We start from the raw sequence: 17,296 nt of genomic DNA, 5'->3' as shown, positions 1-17,296 counted from the left end.
GTGGAAATGCAAAAGAGGGTAAAAATAAGTGCTACGAAGAAATGTGAAAAAGTTTTTAACAAGTACAAAAATGGGAAAAGTTTTAATTGGACTAACTTGTCTAACGAACTGATTGACGTAATAACTGAAGAAGACCCTGCAGATCTCCGCAGACCTTCTTCAGCCACCCCAGAACCTTCTTCAGCCACTTCAGCCACCCCAGATCCTTCCTCAGTCAAGCCAGAACACTCTTCAGCCAAACAACCCGCCTCTTCAAGCAAATCAGAAGGAGAATCGTGAGATCGAGGGTCGCAAAGTAGTACAAGTGCGATTTCAGCACAGATTCACCAATTTAAATGAACTCTACATCCAGCGGTTCTTTGCATCCATGTCATGCATTTAAATCATTTAAAGCACATCTAACCATCGATTATCCCTGGCTTAGGTAATAAAAAAATTTTTTAAAAAATAAAAAAAACCTATGGGGGGAAAATAAAATATTGAACTTGCATTGTTGTACTCTATTACAGTGCAGGACCTCATACCAACAGTTTTTGTTTTTTCTGCCTGAAAAGATGTGTGACTCATGTTTAATTTTTCATGTTTCATTTAAGTTTTCGTTCTGAACCACTGGTAGGTCATCTTAAGTTGAGCAGGATGGTAATTTTCTCAAGACATTAACATTTTTAGAAACTTTGTTTATAGAACAACAGTCAGGAAATGCAAGCTTTCATGCAGTGCAACTAACAAATAAAATTAACCTGTTTGCTAACTTTAATAACTTTGAGCCAAACTAAATGGCATTTATTAATCTACATACTGTCACTATGTGCTCATCTTCTTTTACTGTATGCAGTGTTAGTTTACATCCTATGGTGTACTTTTTGCTGCGTACTGTACATTTGCTGCTGCTGAGCTTCACTTCACTGTTTGAAGAATAAAAAATGATATTTGTTTACAAAGTAAACGTCTGCTGACACACAATCTCTCTGTCTACACAATTTCCTGTACTGTCAGAGTTGCAGCCTTGTCACAAGCATTTCAATGCCCAGGGAACTCTGCGTAGGCTTTACAAATCAAATAACTTTTGTCAGGGACAGTGCCAATTCATGGTAACCTAAACATAAAAACATAACATGCCTACAAATGCACACACTGAGGAACTGAACAGAGATATTAGAGAATTAACTGATAACATCTAGTAGTAACATCTAGTAACGCGTACTACTGTCTTAGTCTGTGATGTTAAAACATCAAGCAGCCAGTACTGTAGCTTATACTTTTGTTTCCCACTGTTCCACAGCGATCCAGAAAATGAGACTTACAGTCATTTAGAGAACATACACATATATGTATATAGAATTATACACCTAAAATATAGATAAATAACATTTACACACATACAATATAATTTATAGACATAAAATAATATATAATAGAAACAAATAATTGAACACCAATAGGTGCCGTTAACTTTTTATGGGGAGTCACTATTTCTTAAATCAAATCTCGTATTTCATATGCTTTAGACCTCTTATATTACAGCTGAGGAACAATTAAAAAAGACAGACAATTACCTAGTGACATTCCTTAAATTTATTCAATTTAAACATGCAGCATTTTAATATAAAGTCTTTGCTTTCATGACAAAAACAAAAGTAGATAAAATTATGTTAGATTAATATTTACTTTCTGAAATAAAAACGCACATCATACACCAAAGATCACCCTGAGATCTGCCAGAGACAGTTTAGTGAATGAGGATCCAGTTCCAGACAAGACTTTCTGAGCCAACTCCTTCTTCTTCTCCTGTAGTGAAGAGATCTTGTCTTCCACTGTACCGTCACACACAAACCTGTGGGTAGATGGAACCACATGGCACTATCCACTAACAGATAATATACAGTGTAAAGTACGTTTTTAGAATTGTAAAATGACTGTAAACGCAAGACATAATATGTTTTGAGTTAAGCCTCAGGGAGCACACTCATGGACGACCCACAAACTATTCACTGACCGATTGTCAGAAAACTGGCAGTTCTGATCTGATTATCTGGCTTCTATGTAATATCTGTCTGTCAGGATGCAGCAGTCTGATTGGTAGATACGATGAGTGCCCTCAAAGCAAGTATCATTTTACAAGATTAGTGAAGTCAAATATTTGAAAGAGTTTAATTCAATCTTAAGGTGCATAACTATTCAGTTAACTCAGTGATATAACCAGGCTCATGACTTTTGGATGGAAATTAATTCAGTTAAAGGGATACTTCACCGTTTTTTCATATTAAACTATGTTATTCCCTTAACTAAGACGAGTTGATACATACCTCTCTCGTCTCAGTGCGTGCACTAAATCGCTCTGTCTTGCGCGCGAAACTTTGTTAGCACTTAGCTTAGTCCAGTTCATTCAATATGGGCCAAGCAGAGAAGCTACCAAACACCTCCACGTTTTCCCTATTTAAATACAGTTACTCGCGTAGTGTAACTCGACCTAGGACGGTGACACAAAACAAAACGTTGCGCTTTTCTAAGCGTGTAAAATGGATAACTATATTGTATGGCGGAATACCATAGCAAGTGGTAATCTCACCGGCCCCCGCTTCCTCTAGTGAAGATATTACTGCGCCGAAGTCGAAGTGCTTCCAAGCACTTGCTATGGTATTCCGCCATACAATATAGTTATCCATTTTACACGCTTAGAAAAGCGCAACGTTTTGTTTTGTGTCACCGTCCTAGGTCGAGTTACACTACGCGAGTAACTGTATTTAAATAGGGAAAACGTGGAGGTGTTTGGTAGCTTCTCTGCTTGGCCCATATTGAATGAACTGGACTAAGCTAAGTGCTAACAAAGTTTCGCCGCAAGACAGAGCGATTTAGTGCACGCACTGAGACGAGAGAGGTATGTATCAACTTGTCTTAGTTAAGGGAATAACATAGTTTAATATGAAAAAACGGTGAAGTATCCCTTTAAAACTTTCCTTCATTTCTTCTATTTTCTGTACAGCCAAACAAAAGCAACACATTGGTGCAATTCTTTTTTTAAATGCTAGGCTATGCCTTATAAACCATTTTCTGCCGCTGACCTGTAGTTGATGGTGTTACATGTTGCTGAAAGATGAACTGTAAGTCAAAAAGTCAGGCTACATGTCACTGTTGTGCAGATTTCCATCAGCTGCTTGCGAGCTGATTTGCTTACATGACAGAAAACTACTAATTGCAATATTAATGTGTAATTTCAAATGTTTATTACTGAACAAAAGCAACATCAACCCCTCACCTGTGAATTGTAACATCCCGGCATTGTCCCACCCTATAGATCCGATCACAGGCCTGGTCCTCTAGTGCTGGGTTCCTGTGAATGAAAGCCCAGTTTATTTACATGTCCATCTGGTCTCTTCAGAGCATACCAACTTGCAGTATGAACCGAAGCAGTTGTGTTTGTGTTTTAATGTTTTATTTGGTAATAGCTTAGCACCTTGTAACTGACTGACCTCCCAATATTCAAGAATTCAAACAAGCAGTTGGAGGTATTCACGTGATCTATTTTTAATGTAAAAATTGACATTTCATTGTTAAAAATGTGAGGATTTATGAAGTGGCTCACCAATGCATGTCGATGAGGAACAGATGATTCCCTCCAATCAGATTGATCCCCACACCTCCAGCACACAGAGACACCAGCATCACCTGCAATGAGCAGAAGGCTTCTTCATTTCAATGGACACAGCAGCTGAGTACACCAGCAGTCATCAAATTAATGTTTGTCTTATTAAACCCTCTCAATATTAAACCCTCTCTTATTAATGCCTCTCAATGTGATCACATGCCTGTGGTCCTTTAGGGTTAGTGTTGAACTCCTCCACTAGGTCCATTCTGCGTTTGGGATTGACGGTGCCATCGATTACTGCAAACGTCAGACCCATTTTCTTCAAGTGAACAGCAACAATGTGCAGCATGCTGGTCCACTGAGACACAATCACACTGCCAATCCAAAATGAACACTAGTCAAGTACCAAATGTAAGTAAAAGTCAAAAAGTCAAATTATCTGCCCCTCTAGATTGTGAAATATTCAGTTCATTCTTTGACAAATTACCAAGACCTTTCCACTAGTTCTCTATTTTATAAATCATTTTTGGCAGATTTCAATTTGTATGTCAGATACCCATCATTTGAATAAATAAATGCCAATTTTATGTTTAGTGTACAAAGGACTGTCGTTATGCTGGCTTGCAGGTTTTACTATACACAGCAGAACAAACAATATACCCTAACATTTACTACATCATTTTCCATTACCTAAATAAAAACCTGAATATTTCGCAAAGGAAGCCACCAAAATGAGAAAAAAATAAGTTATAAATTATAATAAACAGTTTCTTAATTTTTTTATGCAGTTTTATCAAGACATGGAGACTAGTTTGAATTTGACACAATGATCTGTGTCACAAATATGCAAAGAAAAAACAATAAATTAAATTGTCAAAAATATTTATAATGGATGGTAAGAAATATTTAGGCAGGTACCTACAGCACTGCCATCTAAACTGAAAGTGCAGTTGACATACCTTTTTTGATCTTTCTTTCTAATTTCTTTTAATTCTGTCAGAATGGCTGAAATCTGAAACAAATAAAAAAAAGGATAAATATTTTATAATAAAATATAATAGAAGCTCATATACTGCAGATACATTAGACACAGCAGGGTACGGCAGAGTATGTTCACCTTAGTGCTTTCACGAGTGTCCTGGAAGAGCTCAGAGGAGAATCGAGTGCCATTGAGAGAGACGGTGTCTTTAGGGTCAGAGTCTGAAGGCTCAGAGAGAGACAGAGCACACAGCTGCTCTTCTAGAGACAGAGCAACACCATCCCCCTGCAGCTCTGTCTGATCTAGAGTCTGGAAAAACACACATCAGTATGTGAACAAGAGAATAAGTGTGTGTGAGACAGTGAGGGAACATCACCTTCTTGAGCAGAGACGGGTGGCAGCAGCACTGCCTGAGACGCAGCAGCAGTGACAGGATGTGGATGGTGCTGGAGGCCTGAGGCTGCTGGGAGGAAGACAGCGAGTCCTGCTGAGACATCCCAAACTCCCGTGCAACTGAGACACAAGCACAATCATTACTGGGAAACTATAATAATGCCAATAAATCTGCATAAAACAGTTTCTATTGTCCATCACGTTACAAATATGAAAAGAGAAGATAAATTAGACAAAGTGCCTTTGTTTTTTTCCCATTGTATTAACTGTGCGCATACACACCACTCCATGACCACTCATGTGTACAAGCTTAAGACTGAAAACGTAAGACTTCATAACAACAGAATAAACACTTGCTAATACTCAGTCCTTAGCTAAGAGCATGTTATAATAGAGACTGCTTGCCTTTCTCAAAAGGATTACTATTGTCTGCCTTTTTAGTGTTTCCTCCTTCATGTCTTTTAAGATAGTTTTGAAGTGTGGACCTGGGGAGGGAGAAGACAAGCCAATGTCCTTATGAGACACCATGCACGCAAAACGTCAAGAAATGTACTGAATAAATATGCATAAAAACTGGGGTTCAGTGACATGGTATACCTGGATTGTGCAAACACAACATCATATACAGCCTGCTCATCTTCAGACAGCTTCAATCTGTGAACCTCGCAGGTCCGATCGGGCAGAGAAACCTGGAACAGAGGCACAAACGTTACAAGATTCCTTCAGGTAACCATTACATCTGCATAATCTTTTTTTGTCATTTGTGATAATGGATCACTTAAGATAACACTCACAAAGAACAATTTCTAGTTTATTAAATAGTCTGAGCATAAAAAAATTAAATAAATAAAAATGTATGCTCACTATAGAAATTTCCAAGACATTTTAGGATTTTATTCATTTTCAGGTAAGGAAACCACAATTTAAAATGTCCCTAATAAAGCTTTTCAAAGCCTGAGGTTTATATTAATTTTAAGACTATGAAAACTACACATTGTGTGTGTGTGTGTACCAGTGGTTTTCCAGAAGAGTCCAGCTGGTCTTTGGTCCTGCGAAACAGCAGTGCTCTGGTGAGGATGTTCAGTCTCTCTCCTCCTCTCTTTGAGCCATTATCCACTTGAGACTTCCACAGCTTAAACTCATCAAAAGGAGAGCATCTCAGAAACCTGCACAGCATGTGCAAAAACAACAGCAGTTAAAGTAGTCTGCCACATTATACATCTCTATGACGGACTGAATCGTTCAATCACTGTGCTGCAGAATCTTGGCCAACAGATACTCAGCTCTTGTTATTCACTCACTCGACTGAATCAACAATATCAGATTATTTACGAAAATTATTTCACTGGATAACACTTGGGATCTTGTTTCTCTCATTAGTCTCCCAAAGAGAGAATTTTACAAACGATCTCCTGTTTTCTTCACTTCCAATCCCATCCTTTACTGAGGAGTTTATAAAGAAATAGAACATGAGAAATGAAATGTTTCAGTTAACAATTAACTTATTTAATATGCAAGTGATGACTTTCTTTTTGTGAAGGTAAGTGAGATCGGATTTCTCTCTGATCATACAAGAGATGGATTGGAATGATACAAAACGCATGTTGATGTCAGGTTTAATTGAATGTTTAAAATGTTCATGCATTTATGTGACCCTGGATCACAAAACCAGTCACATGAGTCACGTTTTTGAAATTGAGATGTATACATCATCTGAAAGTTGAATAAATAAGATGCCCATTGATGTATGGTTTGTTAGGATAGGACAATATTTGGCCGAGATACAACTATTTGAAAATCTGGAATCTGAGGGTGCAAAAAAAAAAAAAAAAAATCATTGAAAAAAAAAAAATCACCTTTAAAGTTGTCCATTAATGTTCGCAATTGTGCTGCATCCACTCACAAATAAAACTGTTTCATATATTTATGGTAGGAAATTTACAAAATATCTTCATGGAACATGATCTTTACTTAATATCCTAATGATTTTTGGCATAAAAGAAAAATCGATAATTTAGACCCATACAACGTATTGTTGGCAATTGCCACAAATATACCCGTGCGACTTGTGACTGGTTTTGTGATCCAGGGTCACATATTGTGTCTCATTGTCCAGCATGTTCTGACAGGCAGCAAAAAATGTGTAGGCATAAGGCGCAAATATATATATATATATATAATTAATTTTTTTATTGATGTACACATTTGTTACACTATCGTTTGTGTTATACATTACATTGGTGTTAAAATACAAAAATGCTGACTGATATAAATAATATTTCTATTATTTATTTTATTTTATTTTTTTGCCACTTTGAGAAAGTTATGATAACATTGTCATGGATATTTTATTGGGCTATTGGGGCAAATGGGAAAAGAAAAATCATATTTACTCCTACCTCTGAGAACCATGGAAATGTGAGAAGGGTCCATATTTTAAATGTGAGAAGGGACTTAATTTCATGGTGACAATATATTTTTTATGCAGACTGTAAACAGAACTGGCTGTAGTTAATATTATATTTCAAGAGTTTTCCTGCATTATGATAGATTATTGCTCAGCTCTCCAGAATACTGGTTTGTTATTGGTCAATCGCATCAGTCCATGATCAAATACCACTAAAACTTACCCCAGGCAACCCCAAAAGGCAACCATTTTGCTACATAGCTTTGGTAGTTGTGTTTTTCTCATATCAGCTGTATGTTTTATTTTCACATAATAAAAAAAAAATATATATATATATATATATTTAGTGACCATTTCCACTGATTTATTTAACAAGTATAATATGTACATGCAGCCTCTGGGCATGATCTTTTTTTAAATTTAAATATAACTATCCCTTTATATACAAATATACAACATATACACAATTTATCTCCATTTGATACCAGGAGATAATTGTGTTTTTAATTCACTCTTGTTGTGTTTGGATAAGGTTAAAGAGCTGGATGGCTCACAGTCTGGTTCTGACAGACACAGAGATTATGACTAAGGTATAAGTCATGCTCTGGCCAAAATCGTTCACTAATTCTCTATTTACTTCATAGTCAATGTCTATCATTCAAATGCCTAATTTATTCAATCATTCTTTCTTTTTTTTGCCACCTTATGCCTAAATATTTTTGCTGCTTGTCTGAACAAAGTCCTGGGATATGTCTCGAAATGTAGCAAGAAAGAGCCCAAACCGATCGTACTTGAGTAGTGAATACATATCCAGCAGGTTGTTCTGAATAGGGGTTCCAGTGACAGCCCAGCGGGATCGAGCCCGCAGCTTACACACCGCCATGGACGTCTGGACCTTAGGGTTCTTAATGTTGTGAGCCTCATCGAGAATCACACGTGCCCAGGCAACACGTAAAAGAGGCGGCAGGTCTGAGGCCTACAACCAGAAGAAATAGCTACTTAAAGCAACTTTTGGTACTGGGACAACAAAACTAACAGGTCCAGGCCCTCAAACATCTCAGCCAATCTAATGAATCATTCAAATGTTGTGGTCTCTATTCATACCACATGATCAGAGTCCCGAGAGGGTTTATCCGCATCCTCCTTCTGCACAGGGATCTCCTTAGAGACCAGACTGTATGTAGTGATCACCACATCATGCTCAGCAAGGCTGGTGGAGACAGGAAGAGAGATTAAGATAAAGAACGAGCAAAAGCAAAAAGTGAGACAAAAAATTACAACAGGAAATAGAACTTATGAGAGCTGATTGAGGCTGATTGCACAGTGACCAAAAAAGTATTTGGATACATAAAAATGTATAAATTTAGTTTGAGAGAAAAAAAAAGAAGAAAAAAAAGAAAAGAAAAAAAATCAAATAACCAATCCCAACAACCCAGTGGGATTTATTTTTAAATAAATGTAGTAAAAACCTGAGGGGAGCAGACTTCAACTACTGTGCATTTTGTGGATCTATTGAGTAAATAATTGTCACATGGTTTGATATTTTGTATTTCATGTAATAGCAATTTTACATGTTTGTGCAACTGAAGTGTCCAAGTCATTTTTGGCACTACTGAATGTGTATGCATGCGAGTTTCATCATGTATGATTTGCTAAATGCTTCACAGATATATGTGTATATGATCCTTCTGCTGCTGGTGTGTATGTAAGTGCGTGGCCTACATGCTTGAACTCCTCTGTCGGTTGGGGCCATGGTACAAATACACACTGAGGCGACTACTCTTTACACGCTTGTCAATCTCGTTCTTCCAGTGATGCACCAGAGAAGCAGGACAGATGATCAACGTCCCCTGAGATGCCACTATGGTGGAATCTGAGGATGGTAATTATGATACATACAATTCTGCATCTGTTAGAGTATACAACAGCTTTGAGAATAGCAGGCATGGCAGAAAGCCCTAATCAAATAAAACACACACACACAAAATCACACACAGACAAATTGAACATCTAAGGGTTTGAGCTATTAATCATTGATGGATACCATTTTTAGAAATCCATTCCTCCAGTTTTTCATCCTTCTTCTTCTGAGACAGAATGAGGGAGATCATTGTGAGGGTCTTTCCCAGGCCCATGTCATCAGCTTAAAAAAAAATATATAATAATAATAATAACATTAACAAGTTCAATGAAACCTTTTCACAAACTGTGTTGACATTTCCACAGTTATTAACATCATAAATCTAGCTATGTTTTTTTAAATATATTTTCATTTTTTTTAATTGATGTACATTTGTAACACTATAATTTGCATTATACATTACATTGGTGTTAAAATATAAAAATGCTGAGGGAGTGACAGTAAATTCTCTCTCTTTTCTGACTGATATAATTCACATTTCTATTTACATTTTTTTGCCACTTTGAGAAAGTTATGGAAATATTGTCATGGATATATTATTGTGCTACTGAAGCAAATTGGAAAAGAAAAATCATATTTACTCCTACCTCTGAGAATCATAGAAATGAAATGACTTGATTTCATGGTGAAAATTTGTCTATGCAGACTGTAAACAGAACTGGCTGTAGTTTAATATTAGGCTTCAAGAGTTTTCCTGCATTATGATAGATTATTGCTCAGTTCTCCAGGATACTGGTTTGTTATTGGTCAATCGCATCACTCCATGATCAAATACCACTAAAACTCAGGCAACTTTTTTGCTACATAGCTTTTGTTGTTGCATTTCTCATATAAGCAGTATTTTTATTTTCACATAATCATGTTTTTTTTTTGTTTTTTTACTAAAATCAATATTTAGTGACCATTTCCTCTTATTTATATATATATATATATATATATATATATATATAAATAATAACGTCTTATCACTTTATATACAAATAGAGAGAGAGAGAGAGAGAGAGAGAGAGAGAGAGAGAGAGAGAGACAGAATAACGTCTTATCACTTTATATACAAATATACAATATATACACATATACAAATTTATATCCCTCTGAAACCAGGAGATAATTGTGTTTTTAATCAACTCTTGATGTGTTCGGATAAGGTTAAGAGCTGAATGGCTCAGTCTGGTTCAGTTAAATCAGGGAAAGACAGACATTATTTAGGTCCGTGGTCAGACTATCTTCACGATGAAGTAAGCAATCTGGGGGTTATGTTTGTACTGTACAATTCTTTATGTGTGGTCCTACCAGGCCTCTATTTCACGCTTGCAGTTAGTTATGAGTAATAACTAACTCCTATTTTGGCCTCACTCGGGTGGCTGCTGGTTGAGCTCATGATAAAATACAAGGTCCTGCTGTGTGTTTTTAAAGCAGTGCATGGAATGGCTCCTGCATTTGTTTCTGAGCTCATCACTCTTCGCCTTGTCTAGTTCACTGACATCAACAAACAAACTACTTATTTCACAGATGTATTTAAAACTTCAGGGGATCAAGTTTTTTTCCATTGTGGGTCTGAGGCTTGCATCTGTCAATAGTTTTAAAGTTTGTGTAAACAAATTCTTTTTTTTCTTTTAAGGAGTAGGACTAGTGTGTGTGTGTGTGTGTGTGTGTGTGAGTGTGTGTGTGTGTGTGTGTGTGTGTGTGTGTGTGTGTGTGTGTGTGTGTGTGTGTGTGTGTGTGTGTGTGTGTGTGTGTGTGTGTGTGTGTGTGTGTGTGTGTGTGTGTGTGTGTGTGTGTTTTTAAAGGGATGGTTCACCAAAAAATGAAAATTCTCTCTTCATTTACTCCTCATGCCATCCCTGATGATGTATATGTCTTTCTTTCTTCAGTCCCTCTCGTGATCGCTCGTATGACAGTACACTGGAAGCATTGATTTATAGTTCAAGTTAGAAAAATTACTTTTCTTACACACGCCTATCATTTTGCCTCAGAAGACACTGATTCATCCACTGAGGTGATCTGGATTACTGGCATGATTGATGTGTGTGGATTTTTAAGCGTCATATGAGCAGAAGCCATTCAGTGGCATTACATGGATTCACAGAAATTGATTTTTTGCCAAATTTTTTTTGGGGGTCATATACATTGGGGATAGCATGAGGGTGAGTACATGATGAGAGAATATTTATTTTTTGGGTGAACCATCCCTTTAACTGATACCATAGATCATTCATCTTGTTTTATGTTTTATATTTTATTGTATTTTTTGTGTGTGTACGTGTTTGTAGAATTTGGGTCTACATGTGCAGTAGTAAAATGCTTTAGAAATGAAATGAAATGAATGAATAATGTAATGTAGTATGACAGTATGATGCAAAATCCTTCCGCATCACATTGGGATCCTGATCATCTTCTCAGGGCTGAATAAATAAAATAAAAATACACAAAAATACATGTTAAATTGAAACATCAACCATTCTTATAAGAGCACTGAGCATTACCCAAAATTCCTCCGCAGGGTTTCTGTGTCTCTCTCCACAGCAGCCAGGCCAAAGCTTTCCTCTGATGAGGCAACAGCTCCACCTTGTGAAAATCATCATGACAAAGTCATGGTTAAATAATGCTGATTTAGTTAGTAAGATGGTATAAATAATGTGAAGTGACTTTCATATCCCATCTTACTATAACAGCATTATTTAACCATTCCAACTATTGCACAAAAAAATGAGAAACTAGCTAATTATGCTCAAGTTTCAAACACTCACTATCTTTTAATTAAAATAAATACTCATAGTTACTAAGGTAATTCACGTACAAGATCATCAATACTTTGATTTGGTTTCCTCCAAAGAGAAACAATGTACGTTTTATATCTGCCTAAGTGCATATCTATAAGTGCATATCTGCTACAACTGAAAAAAAAATTTATGAAAATAATTGTGCCAATGTTTAAGAGTACAGTATAAATGACTTCTAGCTTAAAAAATAATGAAATAAAATAAAATCACAAAACAAAACAAATTTTATTTGACAAGGTCTTTAATATCTCTTTATAGCAATAGAGCTGTATAATAACATTTCTGTAAATTAGACTATGGTAATATGGTGCGTTTAGTCACCTTTTAAACAGTTTAAGAGTGAATAAATTGGATGAACAAAATAATACTGATTTATAGTCTAAACTGACTTACCTTGATTCCTTTGGGATCCTGTACCTCTGTGTCTTCTGTAGGGCAGGACTCCAGTGAGTTGTGCAGATGGTCGATGACCTCAGTGGTGGCATTGCGGACAGCCAGCAGTCTGTTCTCAGTCATCTTGCCACCATAGAAAGCCTGGCTCTGAGGATTCACTGAAGAAACAACCGGCCAAATCAGAACATCAATACACTTACAAATTAAATGGGCACAGAAAACACCAATTTGTAAGAGAAGAATGAGATTAAACACTATACCTCCATACATCTGGGTGTAGCCTTGGCTCAGGTTCAGGCCCAGCGAGGCACCAGATGATTCCTTCAGCATGGGAGCAGGAGCTTTGGGCAGGAGGATGGTGCCTCCAGGACGACTGAATGGATTGGACAGGCTGTGTGTGGGCTTATGTTCTGCCTCTGCTCTGTCTTTATCTTGAGGCTCTACATTTAAATAATTAGATGAATTCATTTATATTTCAACCATTTTTCCACAGTATGAGGGTATTAGGTTTATAAAGCTAAATTATTATTAATGCATAAAAATCATTACATTTATGGGGTGTCACACCAAATTTTATTTTACAACCTAAACTAACCTTTAGTTGTTAAAAATAAAAAAGGGTATACCCTTTTGTGTACCCTTTGGAAAGAAATATGTTCAACAGGTCAATGTTGAACTTATGGCTGATGTAACAGAAGGAGTCAATAAGTATGTATAGAAAGGTCAAGATCAAGTTCTCTTGAGATCGAGTACCCCCCTACATGTTAGTTATAACACATGATTTTTCGAAGGCAAACATTTTTTTCAAATGTTGAAAAAATGCTGTAAATCAGTTTTGGTAAAATATATATTTTTTGTTTAAGAAATAATAATAAAAAGATTATGCTAAATCACATTTCAAAAAAAATTATCAGGGTTTCAAAAATGTAATTCCTATATTGAGGCTTTTTCATTTATTATAATATTGGGACAGTTGATTCACCCTCACATTTACACTTCTGGTTAAAGTTGGAGGTCTGTAAGATTTTTTAAATGTTTTTGAAAGAAGTCACTCATGGTCACTAAGGCTGCATTTTTTTAATAAAAAATACAGTAAAAGCAGTAATATTGTAAATAGTATTACTATTATTACTTAAAATAAATGTTTTCTATTTTAAAATATTTTATGTAATGTATTCCTGTGATGGCAAAGCGGAATTTTCAGCATCATTACTCCAGTCTTTAGAGTCACATGATCCTTCAGAAATCATTCTAATATACTGATTTGGTGCTTAAGAAACATTTATTATTATTATCAATGTTGAAAACAGTTGCAGCTTAATATTTTTGAGGAAACTGTAATTTAAAAAAAAAAAATTTTCAGGTTTCTTTGTTGAATAGAAAGATCAAAAGGAACTTCTTTGAAACAGAAATATTTTGTAACATTTAGGCCTGGTTTCACAGACAGGGCTTAGCTAGGATTAGGCCTTAGTTAAATTAGGGCATTTAAGTAACTTTTATAAACGTGTCTTAGAAAAATAACTGGTGTACATCTTGAGACAAAACAATTGCACTGACATTTTAAGATTTGTCAGTGCAAGTTTCTTTCAGTTGAAACGGCTCAAACATGCATTTCAGTCTGGGACTAGCTTAAGCCTTGTCTGTGAAACCGGGGAAAATGTCTTTACTGTCACTTTTTATTTATTTAATGCATTCTTGCTGAATAAAAGTTTTTAATTTTTAATTTTATATTACTGATCCCAAACTTTGGAACAGTAGCGCATCCCACCACTAAAAAAAATACCAAAATAAATTTAAATATAAATAAAAACCATGCTCATTATAGCAGAGGCATATTCAAGTCACATATGAATAGCATCAGTTTTACCAGATAGAGAAGCTGTGGTCAAACTCAGAGATCCCAGGGCGTCTTCCAGCTCCTTCACCTGACTCTTCAAACGCTCTCCTTTATCTGGCAGAGCAGATACATTCACCACTGAAAGAGTGGCCTGAGAAAAGATGGAACACCGATAAAGGGATAAAAAGTGAGTGTTAAGCAACATAAGTAAAATCGAATGTAAATTATATCACTATTATTGTAACTATCACAGAATACTAACTGTACTTAAGAAAAAAAAAAGCAATAAAGAGCGAGTAACCTTCTTCTGCTTGAGCTGGGCTGCGAGATGGATGTGGAGGTCCTCAGACTGACCCTGGACTTTAGAGGCAGGCTGGAAACCAGGGTAAGAGGTGAGTGTTTTCTGGACAGGTGCAGCTGGAGTCGGAGCACTCTGCTGGGTGGGAGGCTGTACCGACACCAGCTGAACATCATCATCCTCATCACTCCACTCACCGAACCGCGCTATGCCCTTCTGGTCCATCTCCTGACTCTGGTTTGGTACTGTCTTCTGAACATTGAGTGCTGAGGGCTTTTCAGAAACTGGCACATCCCGTAATGTGGAGCATGAAGGTGACTGGCTCTTGCTCTCCAGGCTTTGAGTTTTATCTGTAACTGATTTTGAATTAGAAGTGCTTTGCTTGTTTGAGCAGTCATCCTTTGTTTTATTCTCTACCGAAGGTTTCTTATCACGTCCAGATAAGCTTTTTGAAGGGCTTTGTGGAGAGCTGCCTGTTTTTTTTGTAGGCTTCTGCTCCTGCGGGACTTTGATGCCGGTCTCAGATTCACACGGTCCTTGAACACTTTCCTTCACGGAGTTTGGACTCTCAGGGCACGTCTCGTCCTCAGCTATGCTCCTCGGTCTCTCATCATCAGACACTCTCTTCTTTATCTTCATCCCAGCGGGAAGCTTCTTGTTCCTCCAGGACTCTGAACCTCCAGAGTCTTTCCCCTCTCTGTCCAAGACACTTTGACCAACTGGGCCATTCTTATTATTCCCTTCTATCTCTGTTGTCTTGAAACGGCCTTCTTTCTTTTTAGCACTACCATGATCTTCACCGTTCACATGTTTATTTTCACCTTTAACCTCTCCTCTATCCTTTTCAGCATCTGGATCCCTCCTGTGTTCTGAAGATTTGTCTTGTTTTGTCTTGACTTTGAAAGGGTTCCTGACTGGAGTGAGGCTGGAGGATTGAGTATCTTTGTCTGACAAATCAGTCCGTCTCTCAGGGTCTTTCTGCAAGAAGATTGTAAAACAACTGAATTTTGGCAAGAAATATATTCATAAAGTCTTAAGTAAACACATATTTACTTATATATTTGTGTCCACAATATATATATCAAAATTCACCTCTCTCCACGGAACACACCCACACCACTTCTGTCCCTCAGTTTTTCCAAGCATACAGCGATAAAACAACCTGATTATGAAAGAAATAAAGTATTAATGGTATGGATTCATAATCCTTCCCTCTCTTCCTTTCACTGCTATATTACAAATATTGTTTGGAAATTTGAAAAACAAAAGAACGAGTCTCCATGTGTTCAGTTGCTGTCATAGATGTTAAGAGAAGAGGTGTCTTGGATTTATGACAAGACAAACCTATAACACTTGCTTATGAATTAAGGAGATTGAGTCTCTTTTATCTCCAAGTAACCACATTCATGTAGTGGAACAGAACTCCTTGTATGGAATATTTATAGAATTATCAGAATTGTAGAAATAACACCAACTGAGTTTGCATATGATTTCAATAACTATTTGAATTAGTCATTGATGTATCCTCTCAATTGACCAAACCGAGTTCTTCTTTGTTCATATTTGTTTCTACTGGATCTGTCCTCCCCAACACTTCAAATTTTCAGTCTCACAGTAGGTATATAGTAGATAGGTATAAAGCATAACCCTTACTTGTATTTGTCCTGTTTTTCACTGTAAATTAGTGTTTGAAGTTCAACCATGGAGTCTTCATGCTGAAGGCAGTGAGATGGGGGGATCCTGAAAAACATACATGATATCCTAAAAGCAGGGAAACATACTGACCCATACACATGATAAATAATTCCCATGTGAATGTGTCCATGGATATAGGGGAAATAAAATGATGCTGACATTATTATAATGCATAAAGGTGTGTACACACTCTGTGGGCAGTGAAAAGTTGCAGGGCGTTGCATCACGCGCAGTGCAAACATAGAAACTTTTGCCTTTATTCGGTCCTTCCTTTACACCAGTCTTCAACAAACATGTACTGCCTGAATAACACAAAGAATTAGCCTTTTTTTATTATTATTCGCATCCATGCATCGTTGTCTGGAGCTACAGCTTGTGAACACATAGCCTACTGCTTACAGAGTAAAACTGTTCAACAATAATCTTTACACTGATAAACGTGTACAGTACTCACCATGTGTTTCACACAAAACTCTTTCCATCTTCTTATGACAGCGGTTTATTTCATTCACTCACCGGCTTCACTTTCACTATGAACACAAACTGCCGCCGCTGTCGCGGTTTTGATGACGTAATCTGTAATGTAGCCAATAAATGCATTACTGAAAATACCAAACTAACGTTAATGTATTTAAATGTGCACATCAGTAACAAAATTAGTAGTAGCTTTGGTATTTTTGCAGAAGCTTTGTTTACTATGATACATTTTGTACGGGCATGTTGCCCTATTGACCAAACAAATTATGCCAAATGTAATTTCTTCTGATATTCCAGCAGGTGGAGTCATTTGCACATGAATGGAAGTGACGCGTCATGTTGGTGTTTTGAATATGATTAAGGGTGTTGAGCATGAGCTAATGTCACTGTGCTGCTCAGCCATACTGTAGGCCTACAATTAGTTCCCTGCTAACAGGGGAAAATCATGAATTTGATCTGCGTGAATATGCATACACCTTGATTTCCATATAAAGTGCTACGAATAGGCCTATAATCCATCCATGATA

The 17,296-nt window shown here is 36.8% G+C and overlaps 1 protein-coding gene across 1 annotated transcript; it reads right to left on the bottom strand.

Moving 5' to 3' along the window:
* Window positions 1-937: 937 nt before the first annotated feature.
* On the bottom strand, window positions 938-16,971 carry LOC309491855 (transcription termination factor 2-like). Its single transcript, XM_082190878.1, has 23 exons — window positions 16,747-16,971; window positions 16,483-16,594; window positions 16,251-16,337; window positions 15,690-15,759; window positions 14,601-15,575; window positions 14,330-14,450; window positions 12,723-12,902; window positions 12,463-12,620; window positions 11,773-11,854; window positions 9,410-9,508; window positions 9,088-9,238; window positions 8,470-8,575; window positions 8,157-8,341; window positions 5,971-6,124; window positions 5,556-5,647; window positions 5,364-5,443; window positions 4,942-5,078; window positions 4,704-4,874; window positions 4,546-4,598; window positions 3,807-3,960; window positions 3,584-3,666; window positions 3,257-3,331; window positions 938-1,834 (listed from the first exon to the last, which is right to left on the bottom strand). Exons 1-23 carry the CDS (start codon window positions 16,772-16,774, stop codon window positions 1,690-1,692), a joined length of 3,498 nt encoding a protein of 1,165 aa, XP_082047004.1. The 5' UTR covers window positions 16,775-16,971; the 3' UTR covers window positions 938-1,689.
* Between the last annotated feature and the right edge of the window lie 325 nt (window positions 16,972-17,296).

This window comes from Leuciscus leuciscus (genome assembly GCF_965113295.1).
Source record: "Leuciscus leuciscus genome assembly, contig: HAP1_SCAFFOLD_638, whole genome shotgun sequence".
Taxonomy (NCBI): Eukaryota; Metazoa; Chordata; class Actinopteri; order Cypriniformes; family Leuciscidae; genus Leuciscus; species Leuciscus leuciscus.
Note: the sequence above shows the minus strand (reverse complement) of the source record. Positions and strands in the feature narration are given on the sequence as shown.

What these genes read in the sequence shown, in the direction of transcription:
- LOC309491855 (XM_082190878.1), bottom strand. Translation starts at nt 16,774, where the DNA reads ATGGAAAGAGTTTTGTGTGAAACACATG. An exon ending in ACCCTGCGGAGGAATTTTGG is followed by an intron (nt 9,509 to 11,772) that starts GTAATGCTCAGT and finishes TTTTTTTTTAAG; the next exon opens with CTGATGACATGGGCCTGGGA. An exon ending in ACCCGTCTCTGCTCAAGAAG is followed by an intron (nt 4,875 to 4,941) that starts GTGATGTTCCCT and finishes GTGTTTTTCCAG; the next exon opens with ACTCTAGATCAGACAGAGCT.